This window comes from Salvelinus fontinalis, chromosome 1, assembly GCF_029448725.1.
Source record: "Salvelinus fontinalis isolate EN_2023a chromosome 1, ASM2944872v1, whole genome shotgun sequence".
NCBI lineage: Eukaryota > Metazoa > Chordata > Actinopteri > Salmoniformes > Salmonidae > Salvelinus > Salvelinus fontinalis.
This window is the reverse complement of record NC_074665.1, coordinates 23,541,101-23,559,298: the sequence shown is the minus strand read 5'-3', so window position 1 is coordinate 23,559,298 and position 18,198 is coordinate 23,541,101. Positions and strand designations below refer to the sequence as shown.

Below are 18,198 nucleotides of genomic sequence, written 5' to 3'. Positions count from 1 at the left end.
CCGATTTTCAGTATTTTTTTTCTTCTGTTTGCAGCCTAATAAATGCAGCTCATGGGTAGATGGGACCGATGAATATGGATCACTCTGATCTTTCTCTTCCCTCCTCCATTATTTCTGTGTGACCTAGGGCAGCAAGGTGGGGGACGGGGGGAGTGTGAGGCACATGGGCAGAAATAATTGTATTTTGTGGTTTATTTTTAAATGCCAACATTCAAATCTCAAGGTAGTCGAATATATTTTTTTGTACCGTTTCAAATAAAAATAACTATTTTCTTTGATATTCAAATACAGGTCTCAGAAAACCAAGTCATATTTGAAAGTATTTTGAATACCTCTCAGAAAACCATATAATATTTGAAGGTATTTGAAAATATGCAAGTTATTTGAAAACAAAACAAATGTGATGACTGCCAAATGTTTGATGAAAAGCCAAAAATTACAACAGTTAGTTGAATTAGTTTATATATATGATCATTAGCACATAGTTTGGAGGTCTCTTGGATATTAATCTTAATATTGCCTATAGCCTATAATTAAATACATGAAGGACATATATGATCATTAGCACATAGTTTGGAGGTCTCTTGGATATACCTCAACATTAGAGTACAGTGCATTCGGAAAGTATTCAGACCCCTTCCCTTTTCCACATTTTGTTATGTTCCAGCCTTATTCTATAATGGATTAAATGAATAAAAAATCCTCATCAATCTACACACAAATACCCCATAATGACAAAGCGAAAACAGTTTTTTTGAAATTGTAAAAAATGTATTACAAATAAAAACAGAAATACCTTATTTACATAATATGGTAGTTAATTAGTTGCTTTCTCTGATATGTGTTCGGTTTTAAAAGGTAGTTACTTTCTGTGTTCTGTATTCACAAAGTTTTGAAAAGTAGTCACTTTCTAAGATCTGTATTCAAATAGTTTAAAAAAGTAAAGATTTTTTTGTGGATCTGTATTCAATAATACTGAACAAAAATATAAACGCAACATGCAACCATTTCAAAGATTTTACTGAGTTAAAAGTTCATACAAGGAAATAAGTCAATTGATATAAATTCATTAGGCCGTAATCTAGGGATTTCACATGACTGGGAATAAAGATATGAATCCCAAACATGCTCAATGGGTGACATGTCAGAGTATGCAGACCATGCAAGAACTTGAACATTTTCAGCTTCCTGGAATTTTGTACAGATCGTTGCGACATGGGGCCATGCATTATCATGCTGAAACATGAGGTGATGGCGGCGGATGAATGGCAAAATAATATAATATAATGGGCCTCAGGATCTCGTGATGGTATATCTGTGCATTCAAATTGCCATCGATAAAATGCAATTGTGTCCGTTGTCCGTAGTTTATGCCTACCCATACCATAATCCCACCACCACCATGGGGCACTCTGTTCACAGTGTTAACATCAGCAAATCGCTCGCCCATAAGACGGTGAGGCTGGTTGGACGTACTGACATGTTTTTTTTTTCAATGGCGTTGGAGGCGGCTTATGGTAGAGAAATGAACATTAAATTCTCTGTCAACAGCTCTGGGGGACATTCCTGCAGTAAGCATGCCAATTGCACACTTCCTCAAAACTTGACATCTGTGGCATTGTGTTGTGTGACAAAACAGCAAATTGTAGAGTAAAAAAAGAAGACCCCAGCACAAGGTGCACCTTTGTAATGATCATGCTGTTTAATCAGCTTCTTGATATGCCACACCTGTCAGATGGATGGATTATCTTGGCAAAGGAGAAATGCTCACTAATAGGGATGTAAACAAATGTAGTTTCTGACATTCTAGTGTGCATTATTTCTCTGTAATGCACAGAAATAACTAATGGCTATGAAGTTCATTCTTTCATGTTTGAGCTAGCCTGAGTACCAGCCTTTTTAACTGACATGCCACTCTTTGCCACTCCTGTCATTTGTCAAAGAATAGCTATGAGGGATTTGATGTGGGGGGGGGGGGGGGTTAACTGGTGTTTGGTTATGCCGTCTCTTTTCGGTAATAGTCCAACATGCAAGCTGTTCAGATTTACAGCTACTAACTTGAACGTGAAATGTAATTATGTTAATAGTTGTTTTTGCTTTCTTGCTTGAGCTCATAAAAAACGTACATACAAGTTTCTGCATTCTTTTCAATAAAGGTCCAACATACATGCTGTTCAGATTTACAACAGCTAACTTGAATTTGACATTTTAATCATGTGAATCTTTGTTCTGGCTTTCTTGCTTGAGTTCATTAAAACATACATAAAATCTAGTTTATGTATCTAAAATATATATAGAAAAAAAAGTCTGTTTATCAAATATAGGCTGCCTTTATTTACATTTTACTAGTATTATATATTTGTTTGTTTCATACTCTAGGCCATACATCCTGGTCACGTAATAGTTGTTATTGGGAGGTATCAATAAAGTTGATTCATTTCCACTGTATGAACCTCTCCATCCCCTTCTCTCTCTTCGGTCCTATTCACCAGGTATGGCGCGGTACCATAGCCAGGATGCGTTACCGGCGCATGCGTGCCGCCGTCATCATCCTACGGGCCTACCGGCGCTTCAAAGTCAAGTCTTACATCGAAGACGTCAACCGCAAATTCAAAAACGTGCGCTCCATGAGGGACCACGGCAAGCACGTCAAGTGGCCCACGCCGCCCAAAGTCCTGAGGAGGTTTGAAGAGGCGCTGCGGAGCTTCTACAACAGGTGAACAAACAGCACACAAGGTTGTAATATGACTTGTTTCACCTCTGTTCAGACAGAACATCAAGCCTTGAACGCAATGCACTGTAAGCCCCTTCCATCGGTGTATCATCAGTGTGGTAAGAATTCTGTGGAGTGTCATAGCCAGGGGTGCTGTTTTAAACTCCAACCGGTTTCCTTTGAAGGTGCTTACCCATGTTTCCTCCAGGCTCAGCTCTGCGGTGGACATTTCCCCCTATCAAAGTCTCATTCAATACTTTCATCCGGAGAAAGTGAAATTCCACACGTAAAACCTCGAAAGTACAGTTTCAAGGCAGGATGTTTGTTGTCAGAGAGAGTGCAGCCCCCCAAGAAATCACTGTTCGGCAATATCGTCACGTCAGATATGGCCAATCCTGTTGTCAAGGCTATAGATTCTACTGTATCAGAGTCGATATCTTGGCTCCATTGCTATTCCTGTGGGTGTTTCCATGCTGCTTTAGGTGGTGGGCGTGGATGCTGATCAAAGACATGACTCCAGAGGAGAAGCTGCAGATCAGAGCCAAGGGGGCCACCCTGGAGGCCCTCAAGGACCAGAGACCTGACCTGGGGCTGCAGAGGAGCTGGGAGGGCAACTACCTGGTGAGTTGAACTGGCTGGGGGGGGTTTGACACTGTAGCCCTGAGCTCCTCAAAGGAGGAGGTTAGCGGTTGATGTGTGTGATTTTAGTTTTTTATTTAAACGTAGTTGTAAATGTGTGTGTGCGCCGTGTGTATGCGTGCATTGTTGGAACTAAAATACAATGGAAAGAGGTTTGTCTTTGTAGAGTTGATGATCTTCATGACAGTCTTTGTGTGTGTGCGTGTGTGTGTGAGTGTTCAGAAACGAGACAGTCCTGACACAGCGTCCTCCTTCACCTTGGTGTCCAGTGAGCTGCAGCGTAAGGACAAGTTCATGAGAGTTCTCTTCTCCTGCAACGTGCGCAAGGTACGTAGATGCAGACCTGGACGCGCGCACACCCGCACCCACACGCACACAATAGAGAATCCGATCACATCTGTCACACACACACACCCACACGCACACAATAGAGAATCCGATCACATCTGTCACACACACACACCCACACGCACACAATAGAGAATCCGATCACATCTGTCACACACACACACACACACACGCACACAATAGGGAATCCGATCACATCTGTCACACACACACACGCACACAATAGGGAATCTGATCACATCTGTCACACACACACACACACACACACACACACACACACACACACACACACACACACACACACACACACACACACACACACACACACACACACACACACTCACCTAACTGTCTCTGAGTTTAGCCAACTCCCCGTGCCGTGTGTCTCCTGTGGGGGCGACTGATGAGGACCTTTGTGTTTCTCAGATCAACCGTTTCCACAAGGCAGAGGACCGGGCCGTCCTCATCACAGACCGCCACCTGTACAAGATGGACCCCCTGAAGCAGTACAAGCCCATGAAGAGCATCCCCCTCTACAACGTACGATCATCTCCCCTGTGTTCTTAATGTGGTGGATTTGATGGCGTTGATATTGATGGGAATCTTACTAGCTGCTGCTCCAAACAGCATAATGGATCTCTCTAACTGATTCTCAATTGATAATTAATAACAGCACGGTTTGAGGCGGAGGAGGAAATTGAACGTTATGTTGAGATAATGGAATAATTGTCTTTCCAATGTCCTGGTAGACTTCCATTGAAAAAAGATGAGATGGGATTTTGTTTGGTTTTAAATCATCTCTCGTCTCTTATTATGCTATATACGGAGACTGTTATTTGTAGCTAAGGCAACAGCGTTTAAATGTGCAACTCTCCCAATCCGTTCTCCGCTGCATTCATGTTATGTTAAAAACATTCTCACTGATTGGTGGACTATAAGGCACACAAAGACTATGCGCCTTGTTTCCATGGTGAGAATCCTCATGGTTGTTTTTAGATTCACAGCAGTGCGTCCCTGCTTTTACCCAAAACATCCTGGCTTTTTATCAGAACTCTGTTTATGTAACCTACACCCGCCTTTAAACCTCTGTCCTCGTTCCACGTACGAGTCAAGGGGCGCGGCAAAGTATAATCTCTGGTATTACAGTACAGGCAGATACTAACACTGTGTGTGGGGGGGGGGAGGGGTGAGAGAAGGAGGGAGGGAGGTAGAAAGGTGAAAAGGTAATCCGTCTGACCAGATATTCCCTCCCTGTGCTGTTGTAATGAGTGAGAAATGAGCTGAGGCGAACGATAGCAACTATGACAAGGAACCATGGTGTTCAATCTGGAAAACTGTCAGGAAAGAATTCTAGGATGGACACCCCAGTCCATTCGCTGCATCTGTAATGGAAATGGAAAAGCAGGGCTAGGAGGAGAATGGGATTGGCTGAAGGGCTATCGGCTATTGTTTACACACACACACACACACACACACACGCACGAGAGCCTGGAGAGAGAAAGTGTGTGTGTGTAAGAGCTGTCGCTTTCCTCATCCTCAGATGAGGTGAGGAGAGAAGGATCTTCAGACCAATATGCGGAGTCAGGGAAATATGCCATCTTTATTATTAATACGAACAACTGATGGCAACACGAAACAAAACAAACACTTTCAAAACTTACAAAATAACAAAACGACGTTGACGCAACCTGAACATAAACTTACATAGACAAACGTAAACTCACGAACAGGAACGGACATCGAAACATACGAACAGCCAAACAGCTCCAAAAGTGAATACATCGAACACAAACGAAGACATCACAGGAGACAACCACCCACAAACAAACAGTGTGAATGCCCTACCTAAATATGACTCTTGATTAGAGGAAAATGCAAACCACCTGCCTCTAATCAAGAGCCATACCAGGCAAACCAAAACCAACATAGAAACGAATAACATAGACTGCCCACCCAAAACACATGCCCTGACCATAAACACATAAAAACAACATAAAACAGGTCAGGACTGTTACAGTACCCCCCCCTCAAGATGCGCACGCCGGGCGCACAAGCACAAAGTCCAGGGGAGGGTCCGGGTGGGCAGTTGACCACGGTGGTGGTTCCGGCTCAGGACGCTGTCCCCTTACCACCTTAGTCACTCCCCTCTTCTGTCTACCCCTTCTAATGACCACCCTAAAACCACTTTCCCCTAAATAAACGGCCAACACCGGAACAAGGGGCAGCACCAGGATAAGGGGCAGCACCGGGACAAGGGGCAGCACCGGGACAAGGGGCAGCACCGGGACAAGGGGCAACACCGGGACAAGGGGCAACACCGGGACAAGGGGCAGATCCCGGCTGAAGGACTCTGGCAGGTCCTGTTTGGACGGCTCTGGCAGGTCCATGCAGGCTGACGGCTCTCGACGCTCATGGCAGACTGACGGCTCTCTACGCTCATGGCGCTCTGACGGCTCTGGCTGCTCATGGCTCTCTGACGGCTCTGGCTGCTCATGGCTCACTGACGGCTCTGGCTGCTCATGGCTCGCTGGCGGCTCTGGCAGATCCTGTCTGGTTGGCGGCTCTGGCAGATCCTGTCTGGTTGGCGGCTCTGGCAGATCCCGTCTGGTTGGCGGCTCTGGCAGATCCTGTCTGGTTGGCGGCTCTGGCAGATCCTGTCTGGCGGGCGGCTCTAGCGGCTCCTGTCTGGCTGACGGCTCTAGCGGCTCCTGTCTGGCCGACGGCTCTGTAGGCTCATGGCAGACGGGCGGCTTTGCAGGCTCATGGCAGACGGGCGGCTTTGCAGGCTCCTGGCAGACGGATGGCTCAGATGGCGCTGGGGAGACGGATGGCTCAGATGGCGCTGGGGAGACGGATGGCTCAGATGGCGCTGGGGAGACGGATGGCTCAGATGGCGCTGGGGAGACGGATGGCTCTGGCCGGATATGGCGCACTGTAGACCTGGTGCGTGGTGCCGGAACTGGAGGCACCGTGCTAATGACAAGCACCTTCCTACTAGTGCGGGGAGCAGGGACAGGGCACACTGTATTCTCAAAGCCTACTCTATCCCTGATGCGTGGTACCGGCACTGGTGACGCCGGGCTGAGGACAAGCACATCAGGATTAGTAGGGGGAGAATATACAGTGTGTACAGGGCTCTGGAGACGCACTGGTAGCTTAGTGCGTGGGCCCGGAACTGTAGGCACCGGGCTAAATACACGCACCACAGGGAGAGTGCGTGGAGGAGGAACAGGGCTCAGGATACGCACTGGTAGCCTAGTGCATAGTGTAGACACTGTAGGTACTAGGCTGGGGCGGGGAGGTGGTGCCGGAAATACCGGACCGTGGAGGCGTACTGGCACTCTTGAGCATTGAACCTGCCCAACCTTACCTGGTTGAATGCTCCCGGTTGCCCGACCAGTGCGGGGAGGTGGAATAACCCGCACCGGCCTATGTAGGCGAACCGGGGAAACCATGCGTAAGGCAGGTGCCATGTATGCCGGCCCGAGGAGACGCACTGGAGACCAGACGCGTTGAGCCGGCCTCATGACACCTGGCTCAATGCCCAATCTAGCCCTCCCAGTGCGGGGAGGTGGAATAACCCGCACTGGGCTATGCACTCGTACAGGAGACACCGTGCGCTCTACTGCGTAACACGGCGCCTGCCCGTACTCCCGCTCTCCACGGTAAGCCTGGGAAGTGGGCGCAGGTCTCCTACCTGCCCTTGGCCCACTACCCTTTAGCCCCCCCCCAAGAAATTTTTGGGAGTTACTCACGGGCTTTTTCGGCTTCCGTGCCAGACGCGTTCCCTCATAGCTCCGGTTCCTCTCTCCGGTAGCCTCCGCTCTCCTCAGTGCCTCCAGCTGTTCCCATGGGAGGCGATCTCTACCAGCTAGGATCTCCTCCCATGTGTAGACACCCTTTCCATCCAGAACATCGTCCCATGTCCATTGCTCCTTCTTTTCCTGTCCCTTTCTCCTTTGACTCCGCTGCTTGGCTCTGGAGAGGTGGGTGGTTCTGTAATGAGCTGTCGCTTTCCTCATCCTCAGATGAGGTGAGGAGAGAAGGATCTTCAGACCAATATGCGGAGTCAGGGAAATATGCCATCTTTATTATTAATACGAACAACTGATGGCAACACGAAACAAAACAAACACTTTCAAAACTTACAAAATAACAAAACGACGTTGACGCAACCTGAACATAAACTTACATAGACAAACGTAAACTCACGAACAGGAACGGACATCGAAACATACGAACAGCCAAACAGCTCCAAAAGTGAATACATCGAACACAAACGAAGACATCACAGGAGACAACCACCCACAAACAAACAGTGTGAATGCCCTACCTAAATATGACTCTTGATTAGAGGAAAATGCAAACCACCTGCCTCTAATCAAGAGCCATACCAGGCAAACCAAAACCAACATAGAAACGAATAACATAGACTGCCCACCCAAAACACATGCCCTGACCATAAACACATAAAAACAACATAAAACAGGTCAGGACTGTTACAGTGTGCTGGACACTCGGGCGGAAGCTTCAGTATTGTTAAATGGAACAGACTGGGAGACATAAGAAGACTACTCAGAGAGGTAGAAAATGACGGTACCCACAATACTTACAGTATAGAACATTGTGTACAGCTACAGTACAGTACCAGTCTGCGTTTGAGCCAATCAGTTGTGTTGTGACAAGGTATGGGTGGCATACAGAAGATTTTGTAAAAGAACAAGTCATATTATGGCAAGAACAGCTCAAATAAGCAAAGAGAAATGACAGTCAATCATTACTTTAAGACATGAAGGTCAGTCAAACCGGAAAGTGCGGTCTTCAAGTGCGGTCGCAAAAACCAAACGGTCACACCCCCCCCACACACCCACACACGCACATACGTATGACGAAATACTCCATTATTCTGAATGTCATCTATAGGAGCTAGAGAGCTGGTCAAGGTGAGAGAGTAGATTGGGATGGAGACGTATGGTTGCTAGGGGAGCCAGCGATGCATGACGAGAAACCGTCGATTACTTGAAGGTCAGATGGAGGGGAAAGGCCTGTAAGATCAGCGAGCTAGCTGGGTTGCTGCCACGCTAAACCTTGGCTGCCCTTGTGTTTATTTCCTGCCCCAGGAACCAGAGGCAATTTGTGCATCCCAAATGGCAACCTATTCCCTGTAGTCCATAGAGCTCTGGACGAAAGTAGTCTGCTATGTGGGGAGTAGGGTGCGACTTGAGACCCATCCACTAGGAGATGGATAGCTCCCCATACGTCCATGCTACTGAGGAGTCATGGCTGTCTACCTCCGATTTATAGGTCAATTAACCACCACCTTGTGGTGCATACAGCGATCGTTAGTGTGTTAACTGTTGTGTCCTTGTAAAAAAAAAAAAACGTAAAAATAAAACAAATATCCGTTGTACGTCCCTCTCTACCTCCCTCCATCCCTCTTTTTCCCGACACATTCCCTTTGCTTCCTGCATCTTCCTCCCTCTCCCTCTCCGGCCGTTGCTCTCTCCCTCCGCCGTTGTCATGCCAACTTCCCAGGAGATGGGGTTGTCATGGCGACCGTGCAGTAGGGCAGATCAGCTGATGTCTGGTGTCGTTCAGGCATGTGCACAAATCGCCTGGCTGCTACATGTGCTCCGCTTTCCAATAGAGGTTATTTGTCTTTCCTCTCACTCTCTTTCACTCTATCTTTCCATCTCTCCAAACATGTATTGTTTCCCCCTAGGATTGTTTTCATCAGCGGTGGCAAAGTTAGTATGGGTGGGGGGGAGTGGTCTCCGACCTCTTGGTCACATAGACAAAATGTTGCTGTTTTAAACTAATTTCCTGCAATTTGACACATTTTGCCATGGCTTATGCGGGTTTTTAGGTTATCTCCAACATTGAGTGACTCCAACATTCTAACAAAATCAATGGTTTCCTCATGCCATAACATTTTGTGCATTTTTTCTTCTCCCTGACTGTCAAGTTTTTATTTTGGTGGTTGTTAGTTTTCAAAGATGATCTTATCAATATACACTGAGTGTACAAAACATTAAGAACACCTTGATAATGTTGAGTTGCACCCTCCCCTTTTGGCCTCAGAACAGCATCAATTCGTCGGTGCATGGACTCTACAAGGTGTCAAAAGCGTTCCACAGGGATGCTGGCCCATGTTGACTCCAATGTGTCTTCCTCATTTAGCCCAACCCCTCTGAATCAGAGAGGGGAGCTTCCTTAATCAACATCCACTTCTTCGGGGTCCCGGAGAACAGTGGGTTAACTGCCTTGCTCGGGCAGAACGGCAGACCTTTACCTTGTCAGCTCGGGGAATCGATACAGCAACCTTTCGGTTACTAGCCCAACAGTCTAACCACTAGGCTACCTGCTACCCACCTGCATGACATTTACAAAATCAAAGGTAGAGGGTCTCGTGATAAGCTGTAGACCACACTATCTACCTAGAGTTTTCACCGGTATTTTTCGTAGCTGTCTACATACCACCACAGACCGATGCTGGCACTAAGAACGCACTCAATGAGCTGTATTCCGCCATAAGCAAACAGGAAAAATGCTCATCCAGAGAAGGCGCCCGGGGACTTTAATGCAGGGAAACTTCAATCCGTTTTACAAAATTTCTATCAGCATGTTAAATGTGCAACCAGAGGGAAAAAAACTCTAGACCACCTTTACTCCACACACAGAGACGCATACAAAGCTCTCCCTCGCCCTCCATTTGATAAATCTGACTATAATTCTATCCTCCTGATTCCTGCTTACAAGCAAAAATTAAAGCAGGAAGCACCAGTGACTCGGTCAATAAAAAAGTGGTCAGAACTGTTTTGCTAACAGACTGGAATATGTTCCGGGATTCTTCCGATGATATTCAGGAGTACACCACATCAGTCGATGATGTCGATGCACAGTGACCGTACTGTACATACTACAACCAGAAGCCATGGATTACAGGCAACATCCGCACTGAGCTAAAGGCTAGAGCTGCCGCTTTCAAGGAGCGGGACTCTAACCCGGATCTTATGCGCTGACCAACTGGCAAGTGTCTTCACTGACATTTTCAACCTCTCATTGTCCGAGTCTGTAATACCAGCATGTTTTAAGCATGTTGTGCCCAAGAACACTGAGGTAACCTGCCTAAATGACTACCGACTCATAGCACTCATGTCTGTAGCCATGAAGTGATTTAAAAGGCTGGTCATGTCTCACATCAACACCATTATCCCAGGAACCCGAGACCCACTCCAATTTGCATACCGCCCTAAGAGCTTCAAGTTCCTTGGTGTCCCCATCACCAACAAACTAACATGGTCCAAGCCAACCAAGACAGTCGTGAAGAGGGCAAGACAAAACCTCCTCAGGAGACTGAAAAAATGTATCATGGGTCCTCAGGTACTCAAAAGGTTTTACAGCTGCACCATCGAGAGCATCCTGACTGGTTGCGTACGGCCCAGTGCATCACTGGGGCCAAGCTTCCTGCCATCCAGGACCTCTATACCAGGCGGTGTCAGAGGAAGGCCCTAAAAATTGTTAGACTCCAGCCACCCTAGTCATAGACTGTTCTCTCTGCTACCATGTACCGGAGCGCCAAGTCTAGGTCCATGAGGCTTCTAAACAGCTTCTACCTCCCCAAGCCATAAGACTCCTGAACATCTAATCAAATGGCTACCCAGACTATTTGCATTGTCCCCCCCTCTTTTACGCCTCTGCTACTCTGTTATCTATGCATAGTCATTTGAATAACCTACATGTACATATTACCTCAATTACCTTGACTAACTGGTGCACCTGCACATTGACACTGTACCGGTACCCCCTGTATATAGTCTCGCTATTGTTATTTTAATTACTTGTTCCTTTTATTTCTTTTTCGTATTTTTTAAACCGCATTGATGGTTAGGGGCTTGTAAGTAAGCATTTCACTGTAAGGTCTACACCTGTTGTATTCGGCGCATGTGATTAATAAAATTTGATTTGATTTCAATGAAAGAAGCCGAATCGAAAACGGCAATCTGACTGTTTCATTATCCCAACTCATTAAAAAGAAATGAGGCTCGTTCCAATCAATTAACTTGTTCATTTAAATATGCTGTCACGAACACGAGCATATGGTGTTGGGAGTATACCTGTTGAAATCGTTTCTAACCCCTGGGCTCATTTCACTTTCCGTTATATCGGCTAGCTATTGGTGCAGCAGCTAGCTATTGGTGAAGCAGCTAGCTATTGGTTGTTTACCCCTTGACGCGTGGTGCCATGGTGGAGCTGTCACATTTCCTTCATCTGATGAAGATGGAATAATTATGATTTTGTCCCAGTATGATGCTGGACTAAGGGGGTAATGTGTAAGACTCTTTCCATGGTCTACTCTACGCTGTGCTTATTGGAGCCTGGACTCACAGAGGCAGGGGGAAGGAGTGGGAAGGGATAGAAAAAGAGAGGTAGGGAGGGATAGAAAGAGATGGTGGGAAAGAAAGAAAGAAACTATAAGCTATGAGCATTAGACCCTAACCTCTGAGCTGTATTGACCTGTGGGAGAGATAAAAAGATAGGGGGGAAGAGACAGAGACAGAGAACGAGGGTGTCTGAGAGAGAGGTAATTAGACACACCATGCTGTTTAGGCATGGCCCTGACCTTTAAGCGGTGTTTACCTGTGATGCTATTAAATAGAGGTTAGGGCTAGGTCTAACACATTTGGTGGGGTTTTGCAGAGCTCAGTAAAGCCCAACTACACACCTGCAGAATATTGGCATCTGACCACACTGGCTGGTTCAACGAGCCTCGATCAGAAGTCATTGATTAGTCCTGTGGGATCAAGATCAATAACTGAAAACATTTCTGTCTTGAAGAAGATATTTGGCCACATTCTTCTCAGCCTCTCTGAGCAAACACTTTTTCATTTTTTTTTATTTTTTTTTTACAAACACAATTCTGCTCTGTTCAGTTCATAGTTATTTAACAGTATAATCCACTCAGCAAAAAACCCATCAACAAAACAAAAGATGATTCATTCCAGAGCAAACAAATGCACAATATACAGTCTACTTTTCATTCTCTTCATTATGTTCCTTAGAGATGTTATGTTCCGGTAAATATAAAATCACACCAGGAACAATAACCCTTGAAGCAGCCAGACGTTACACACAGAACCTTGGGGTTTTACCTGTCTATTGCAGTCTGTGTAGGACCATGTCAGAATAAACCCTGGTCCCTTTCCTTACCAAGCAAATGAAGTGATGGATTGTAATTTGGATTCAGTCTGAGAACCGTGTATTGCTGTGTCCATTGAGCTGCGCTAACTCCAACTTCCCTGGTGTGTGTGTCTGCGTACTTACGTGTGTGTCCTCTCTCTCTGTCCTACCAGGTGACTGGGATCAGTGTGTCCCCTGGTAAGGATCAATTGGTGGTGTTCCACACTAAGGACAGCCGGGACCTGGTGGTTTGTCTAAAGGGCATGATGCCTGCCGGGGACAGCCGCATTGGAGAGCTGGTGGGCACCCTGCTCAGCCACTTCAAAAGGTAACCAGTGGGTGTTTATGTGTGCCATGCATGTGTCTGCCTTTCTGTTTGTTGGTCGGTCGGTCAGGTGGTCGGTCGGTCAGTGGGTGAGTCTGTCTGTCTTTCTACTCGTCTTTCTGTCTGTCTGTCTATGTTTGTGACGTGTGTCTGCAGGGAGCCATAGAACCAGTACAGCTATACAGAACCTGTCCTCCGCAGGAGGTTGGTGGCACCTTAATTGGGGAGGACGGGCTCGTGGTAATGGCTGGAGCGGAATCGGTGGAACTAAATCAAATGCGTGGTTTCCATGTGTTTGATGCCTTTCCATTCGCTCCGTTCCAGCTGTTAATATGTGCCGTCCTCCCTTCAGCAGCCTCCTGTGCTCTCCTGTAAGCAAAGTCCAGTACCTTCTGTATGGTGCATTCTCTCAGATGTGCAGACAGTAAAGGAAATTATGGTCCAGGCCAGCTGTCTCCCCCCACCTACTGTGTTACTTACTCACTGTCCCTTCGTTCACCTTTGGAAAAACTGCATACGCTGCAGATTTGAACTGCTCTACTGTCCCACCTGATATGGTACTGTACAGCTATTATATACCAGAGCTTGACATTGAACTTGTCTCGACACTTGTCCTTTGGACAAGGAGGACAGATTTTTTTTACTTGTCCAAAAGCTCAAGTCACTTGCCCCCCACCCCACCCCCCCAAAAAAAATATAGTTGTCTCGTTGTATGAAGCAAGGAACCCCTTTACAAAATAAAATGAATTACTATCTTTTTTTACCACAGAGAATCAGACAAAAATGTAAGTTGCACTCTGCCTGTTGGCTTCTTTGCATATTCAAGGCTGTCTCAAAATACAACACTGCCCCTTTAAGGCTCTCCTGGGGGATGGTTGGCCACCCTAGGTAGCCTATCAAATATTACAAGATTACAATTATAACCAAATGCATTTTATGTCTTTTATAAAATAGTTCCCTCCAGGGCTGGTAATTAAAGGTGCCCCGTTGTCCGTTGGATGATAAAAATATGTCTACGGTTCAAAAGTTCTGGGACGACAGATCCAAAATTCATACCGCTGAACATAAAGAAAATAAAAAGCAATGAGGTAGATGCAACAGGTCAGACCGTTTATCTTAAAATGTTGACGAAGTTGTATGTCTTCATATTATAAGATCATGGCTGTAGGCTACGCGCTAATGTTCCAAAATGCTTAGCGTCAAAACACCGCTCTCAAAAGCGCACCACACGCACAAGCGGTTTCATGTGACAGAGATTCAAATATCCGTTACAGATGAAGAGAGGAGATCTAAAGATGCATCAACTAGCGCGGGTTACTAATATGACTAGGATTATGCCTTTTGCTGCTGCGCAATTAACTCAAGTTGATTTGAAAACCAATCGTACATGAAAAATGCTGGTTTCAATGACATATTAAGTGTTTAAGTAATCCCCTCAACATCTGGTCGTATTTTGACTAGGCTACTTTGAAACAAGGTAAGACTTGCTTCGTAAAAGGACATCAAATATCCAGGTTTTAAACAAGTGTATCTTTAAATAGATTTAAAATGCTGACTACCTTTGCTCAGATTCAAGGTGGATGATGTGTGGTGCGCGTCAGGCACTGTCCTTCACTCTCCGGTCTTCTGACCATTTGATCTGAACCAACCGAGCGTTGAGAATGTCAACGAAATCCAGCCTTTTAGACGTTAATGTTCATTATTCTTCATTATACCTGTCATGTTAAGGTCATGTTATTTTTAAGTTGGGGCTTGTATGATAGATGATTGCAGCATGTCAAATCAAATCAAATAAAATTTTATTTGTCACATACACATGGTTAGCAGATGTTAATGCGAGTGTAGCGAAATGTTTGTGCTTCTAGTTCCGACAATGCAGTAATAACCAACGAGTAATCTAACCTAACAATTCCACAACTACTACCTTATACACACAAGTGTAAAGGGATAAAGAATATGTACATAAAGAAATATGAATGAGTGATGGTACAGAACGGCATAGGCAAGATGCAGTAGATGGTATAGAGTACAGTATATACATATGAGATGAGCAATGTAGGGTATGTAAACATAAAAGTGCATAGTTTAAAGTGGCTAGTGATACATGTATTACATAAAGATGGCAAGATGCAGTAGATGATATAGAGTACAGTATATACAGTATATCACAAAACTGAGTACACCCCTCACATTTTTAAATATTTGAGTATATCTTTTCATGTGACAACACTGAAGAAATGACACTTTGCTACAATGTAAAGTAGTGAGTGTACAGCTTGTATAACAGTGTAAATTTGCTGTCCCCTCAAAAGAACTCAACACACAGCCATTAATGTCTAAACCGCTGCCAACAAAAGTGAGTACACCCCTAAGTGAAATAAGACCTCACTACCCTCTGGAGAGCCTTACGGTTGTGGCCGTCTCGTTGGCGGTGATACAGGCGGTGATACAGCCCGACAGGATGCTCTCGATTGTGCATCTGTAGAAGTTTGTGAGTGCTTTTGGTGACAAGCCGAATTTCTTCAGCCTCCTGAGGTTGAAGAGGCGCTGCTGCGCCTTCTTCACAACGCTGTCTGTGTGGGTGGACCAATTCAGTTTGTCCGTGATGTGTACGCCGAGGAACTTTAAAACTTACTACCCTCTCCACTACTGTCCCGTCGATGTGGATAGGGGGGTGCTCCCTCAGCTGTTTCCTGAAGTCCATGATCATCTCCTTTGTTTTGTTGACGTTGAGTGTGAGGTTATTTTCCTGACAACACACACCGAGTGCCCTCACCTCCTCGCTGTAGGCCGTCTCGTCGTTGTTGGTAATCAAGCCTACCACTGTAGTGTCGTCTGCAAACTTGATGATTAAGTTGGAGGCGTGCATGGCCACGCAGTCGTTGGTGAACAGGAAGTACAGGAGAGGGCTCAGAACGCATACTTGTGGGACCCCAGTGTTGAGGATCAGCGGGGTGGAGATGTTGTTACCTACCCTCACCACCTGGGGGCGGCCCGTCAGGAAGTCCAGTACCCAGTTGCACAGGGCGGGGTCGAGACCTAGGGTCTCGAGCTTGATGACGAGTTTGGAGGGTACTATGGTGTTAAATGCTGAGCTGTAGTCGATGAACAGCATTCTCACATAGGTATTCCTCTTGTCCAGATGGGTTAGGGCAGTGTGGTTGCGATTGCGTCGTCTGTGGACCTGTTGGGGCGGTAAGCGAATTGGAGTGGGTCTAGGGTGTCAGGAGGTGATATGGTCCTTGACTAGTCTCTCAAAGCACTTCATGATGACGGAAGTGAGTGCTACGGGGCGGTAGTCGTTTAGCTCAGTTACCTTAGCTTTCTTGGGAACAGGAACAATGGTGGCTCTCTTGAAGCATGTGGGAACAGCAGACTGGGATAAGGATTGATTGAATATGTCCGTAAACACACCAGCCAGCTGGTCATGTTTACCCAGCTGTAGAATACCTACATTATAATTAAGCCAAGGCACTTTATCATATCCTTGCTCTGGTCTGAAACGGGTCTATTTTGTGGGGGGAATGTGCCTGAACACGCCTCTGCTCCGATGCTATCATGTCTCATTGTATACGCGCTCTCAGCGCGCGTGAGAGAGAAAGCCCTCTGCCATTGGGTTCCTCTTAATTAGTCTCCATGTGCTTCCTATAGACGCCCATCTATCACAATGAAACGTGGCCAGAACAAAAGGCCACGCCGAGACATCTCAGTGTGTGTGTCCATGTACACTGAGTACACCAAACATTTAGGAACACCTTCCTAATAATGAGTTGCACCCTCCCCTTTTACCCTCAGAACAGCCTCAACTCGTCGGTGCATGGACTCTACAAGGTGTCGAAAGCGTTCCACAGGGATGCTGGCCCGTGTTGACTCCAACGCTTCCCACAGTTGTGTGAAGTCAGTTGAGTGTCCTTTGGGTGGTGAACCATTTATTGATACACACGGGAAACTGTTGAGTGTGAAAAAGCCAGCAGCGTTGCAGTTCTTGACACAAACCGGTGCGCCTGGCACCTACTACCATACCCCGTTCAAAGGCACTTAAATCTCTTGTCTTACTCATTCACCTTCTGCATGGCACACGTACACAATCTATGTCTCAAGGCTTAAAAAGCCATATTTTTAACCGGTCTCCTCCCCTTTATCTACACTGATTTGAAGTGGATTTAACAAGTCACATCCATAAGGGACAATATCTTTCACCTGGATTCACCTGGTCAGTCTATGTGATGGAAAGAGCAGGTCATAACGCTTTATGTACTCGGTGTATAATGTGTGTATAATGTGTGTATAATGTGTGTTATGTGCCCTACACATCCCTGTAGATGTAACCTTTATCTGTCCTTCAGCGTGGTGCACAGCCCACACAACACTGAGCAGAGCGTCATAGCAGCTTACATCACACACAGGGACCCAGAGTCAATGGCTGGCTTTTTAATTCCACAAATGTACAGCATGTGTAGTGCAGAGTGATAGTGACAGTAAGTGTAAGCCCCACTCCAAATAACACTCGTTCTTTCTCTGTGTAGTTAGTGTACGAGAGTTCCAACTTTCAATATGGGGGCTTATTTCACTGGGGGGGGGGTCAGAATAAGTCCCCTCAAAAGACTACTTTTCAGATTGAGTTCGCGACTTGACGGGTTTGTTCAAGAAATGTCAAAGCTGTCATATTTTACGAGTAGATAGGCTCCCTCTCAGAATGTATCGGGGCCAAATCTGTTGAGAGTAAAACAGACGCGGCAAATTCTGCTCCACATGTGAATAAGAACATAACCCTCTTATCGGCTGTGACGCACAACAGTTGTCTAGAAACTCACAAATAGTCCAGCCGCTTCTGCATGAAAACGGATTATATCCCCATGCTCTCACTTCCTCCCTCGCTCTTTTCCTTTCTCATCCCTTTTTCCTTTTTTGTCGTTCCCCTATTTTCATTCCTCTTCTTTGTGTCTCTCTGTCTCCCTGTTTATCTTCCTCTCTCTCTGTTTATCTTCCGCTC

The 18,198-nt window shown here is 45.9% G+C and overlaps 1 protein-coding gene across 1 annotated transcript in view; it reads left to right on the top strand.

The window, feature by feature from the left end:
• LOC129843555 (unconventional myosin-Id-like) overlaps positions 1-18,198 on the top strand; it is a 118,856-nt gene that overhangs the window by 75,199 nt on the left and 25,459 nt on the right. The window contains exons 17-21 of the mRNA XM_055912304.1: positions 2,493-2,716; positions 3,196-3,334; positions 3,575-3,679; positions 4,127-4,240; positions 13,054-13,208. Of these exons, the coding sequence (XP_055768279.1) occupies positions 2,493-2,716; positions 3,196-3,334; positions 3,575-3,679; positions 4,127-4,240; positions 13,054-13,208 (737 nt within the window). The remainder of the gene's footprint in view (positions 1-2,492; positions 2,717-3,195; positions 3,335-3,574; positions 3,680-4,126; positions 4,241-13,053; positions 13,209-18,198) is intronic.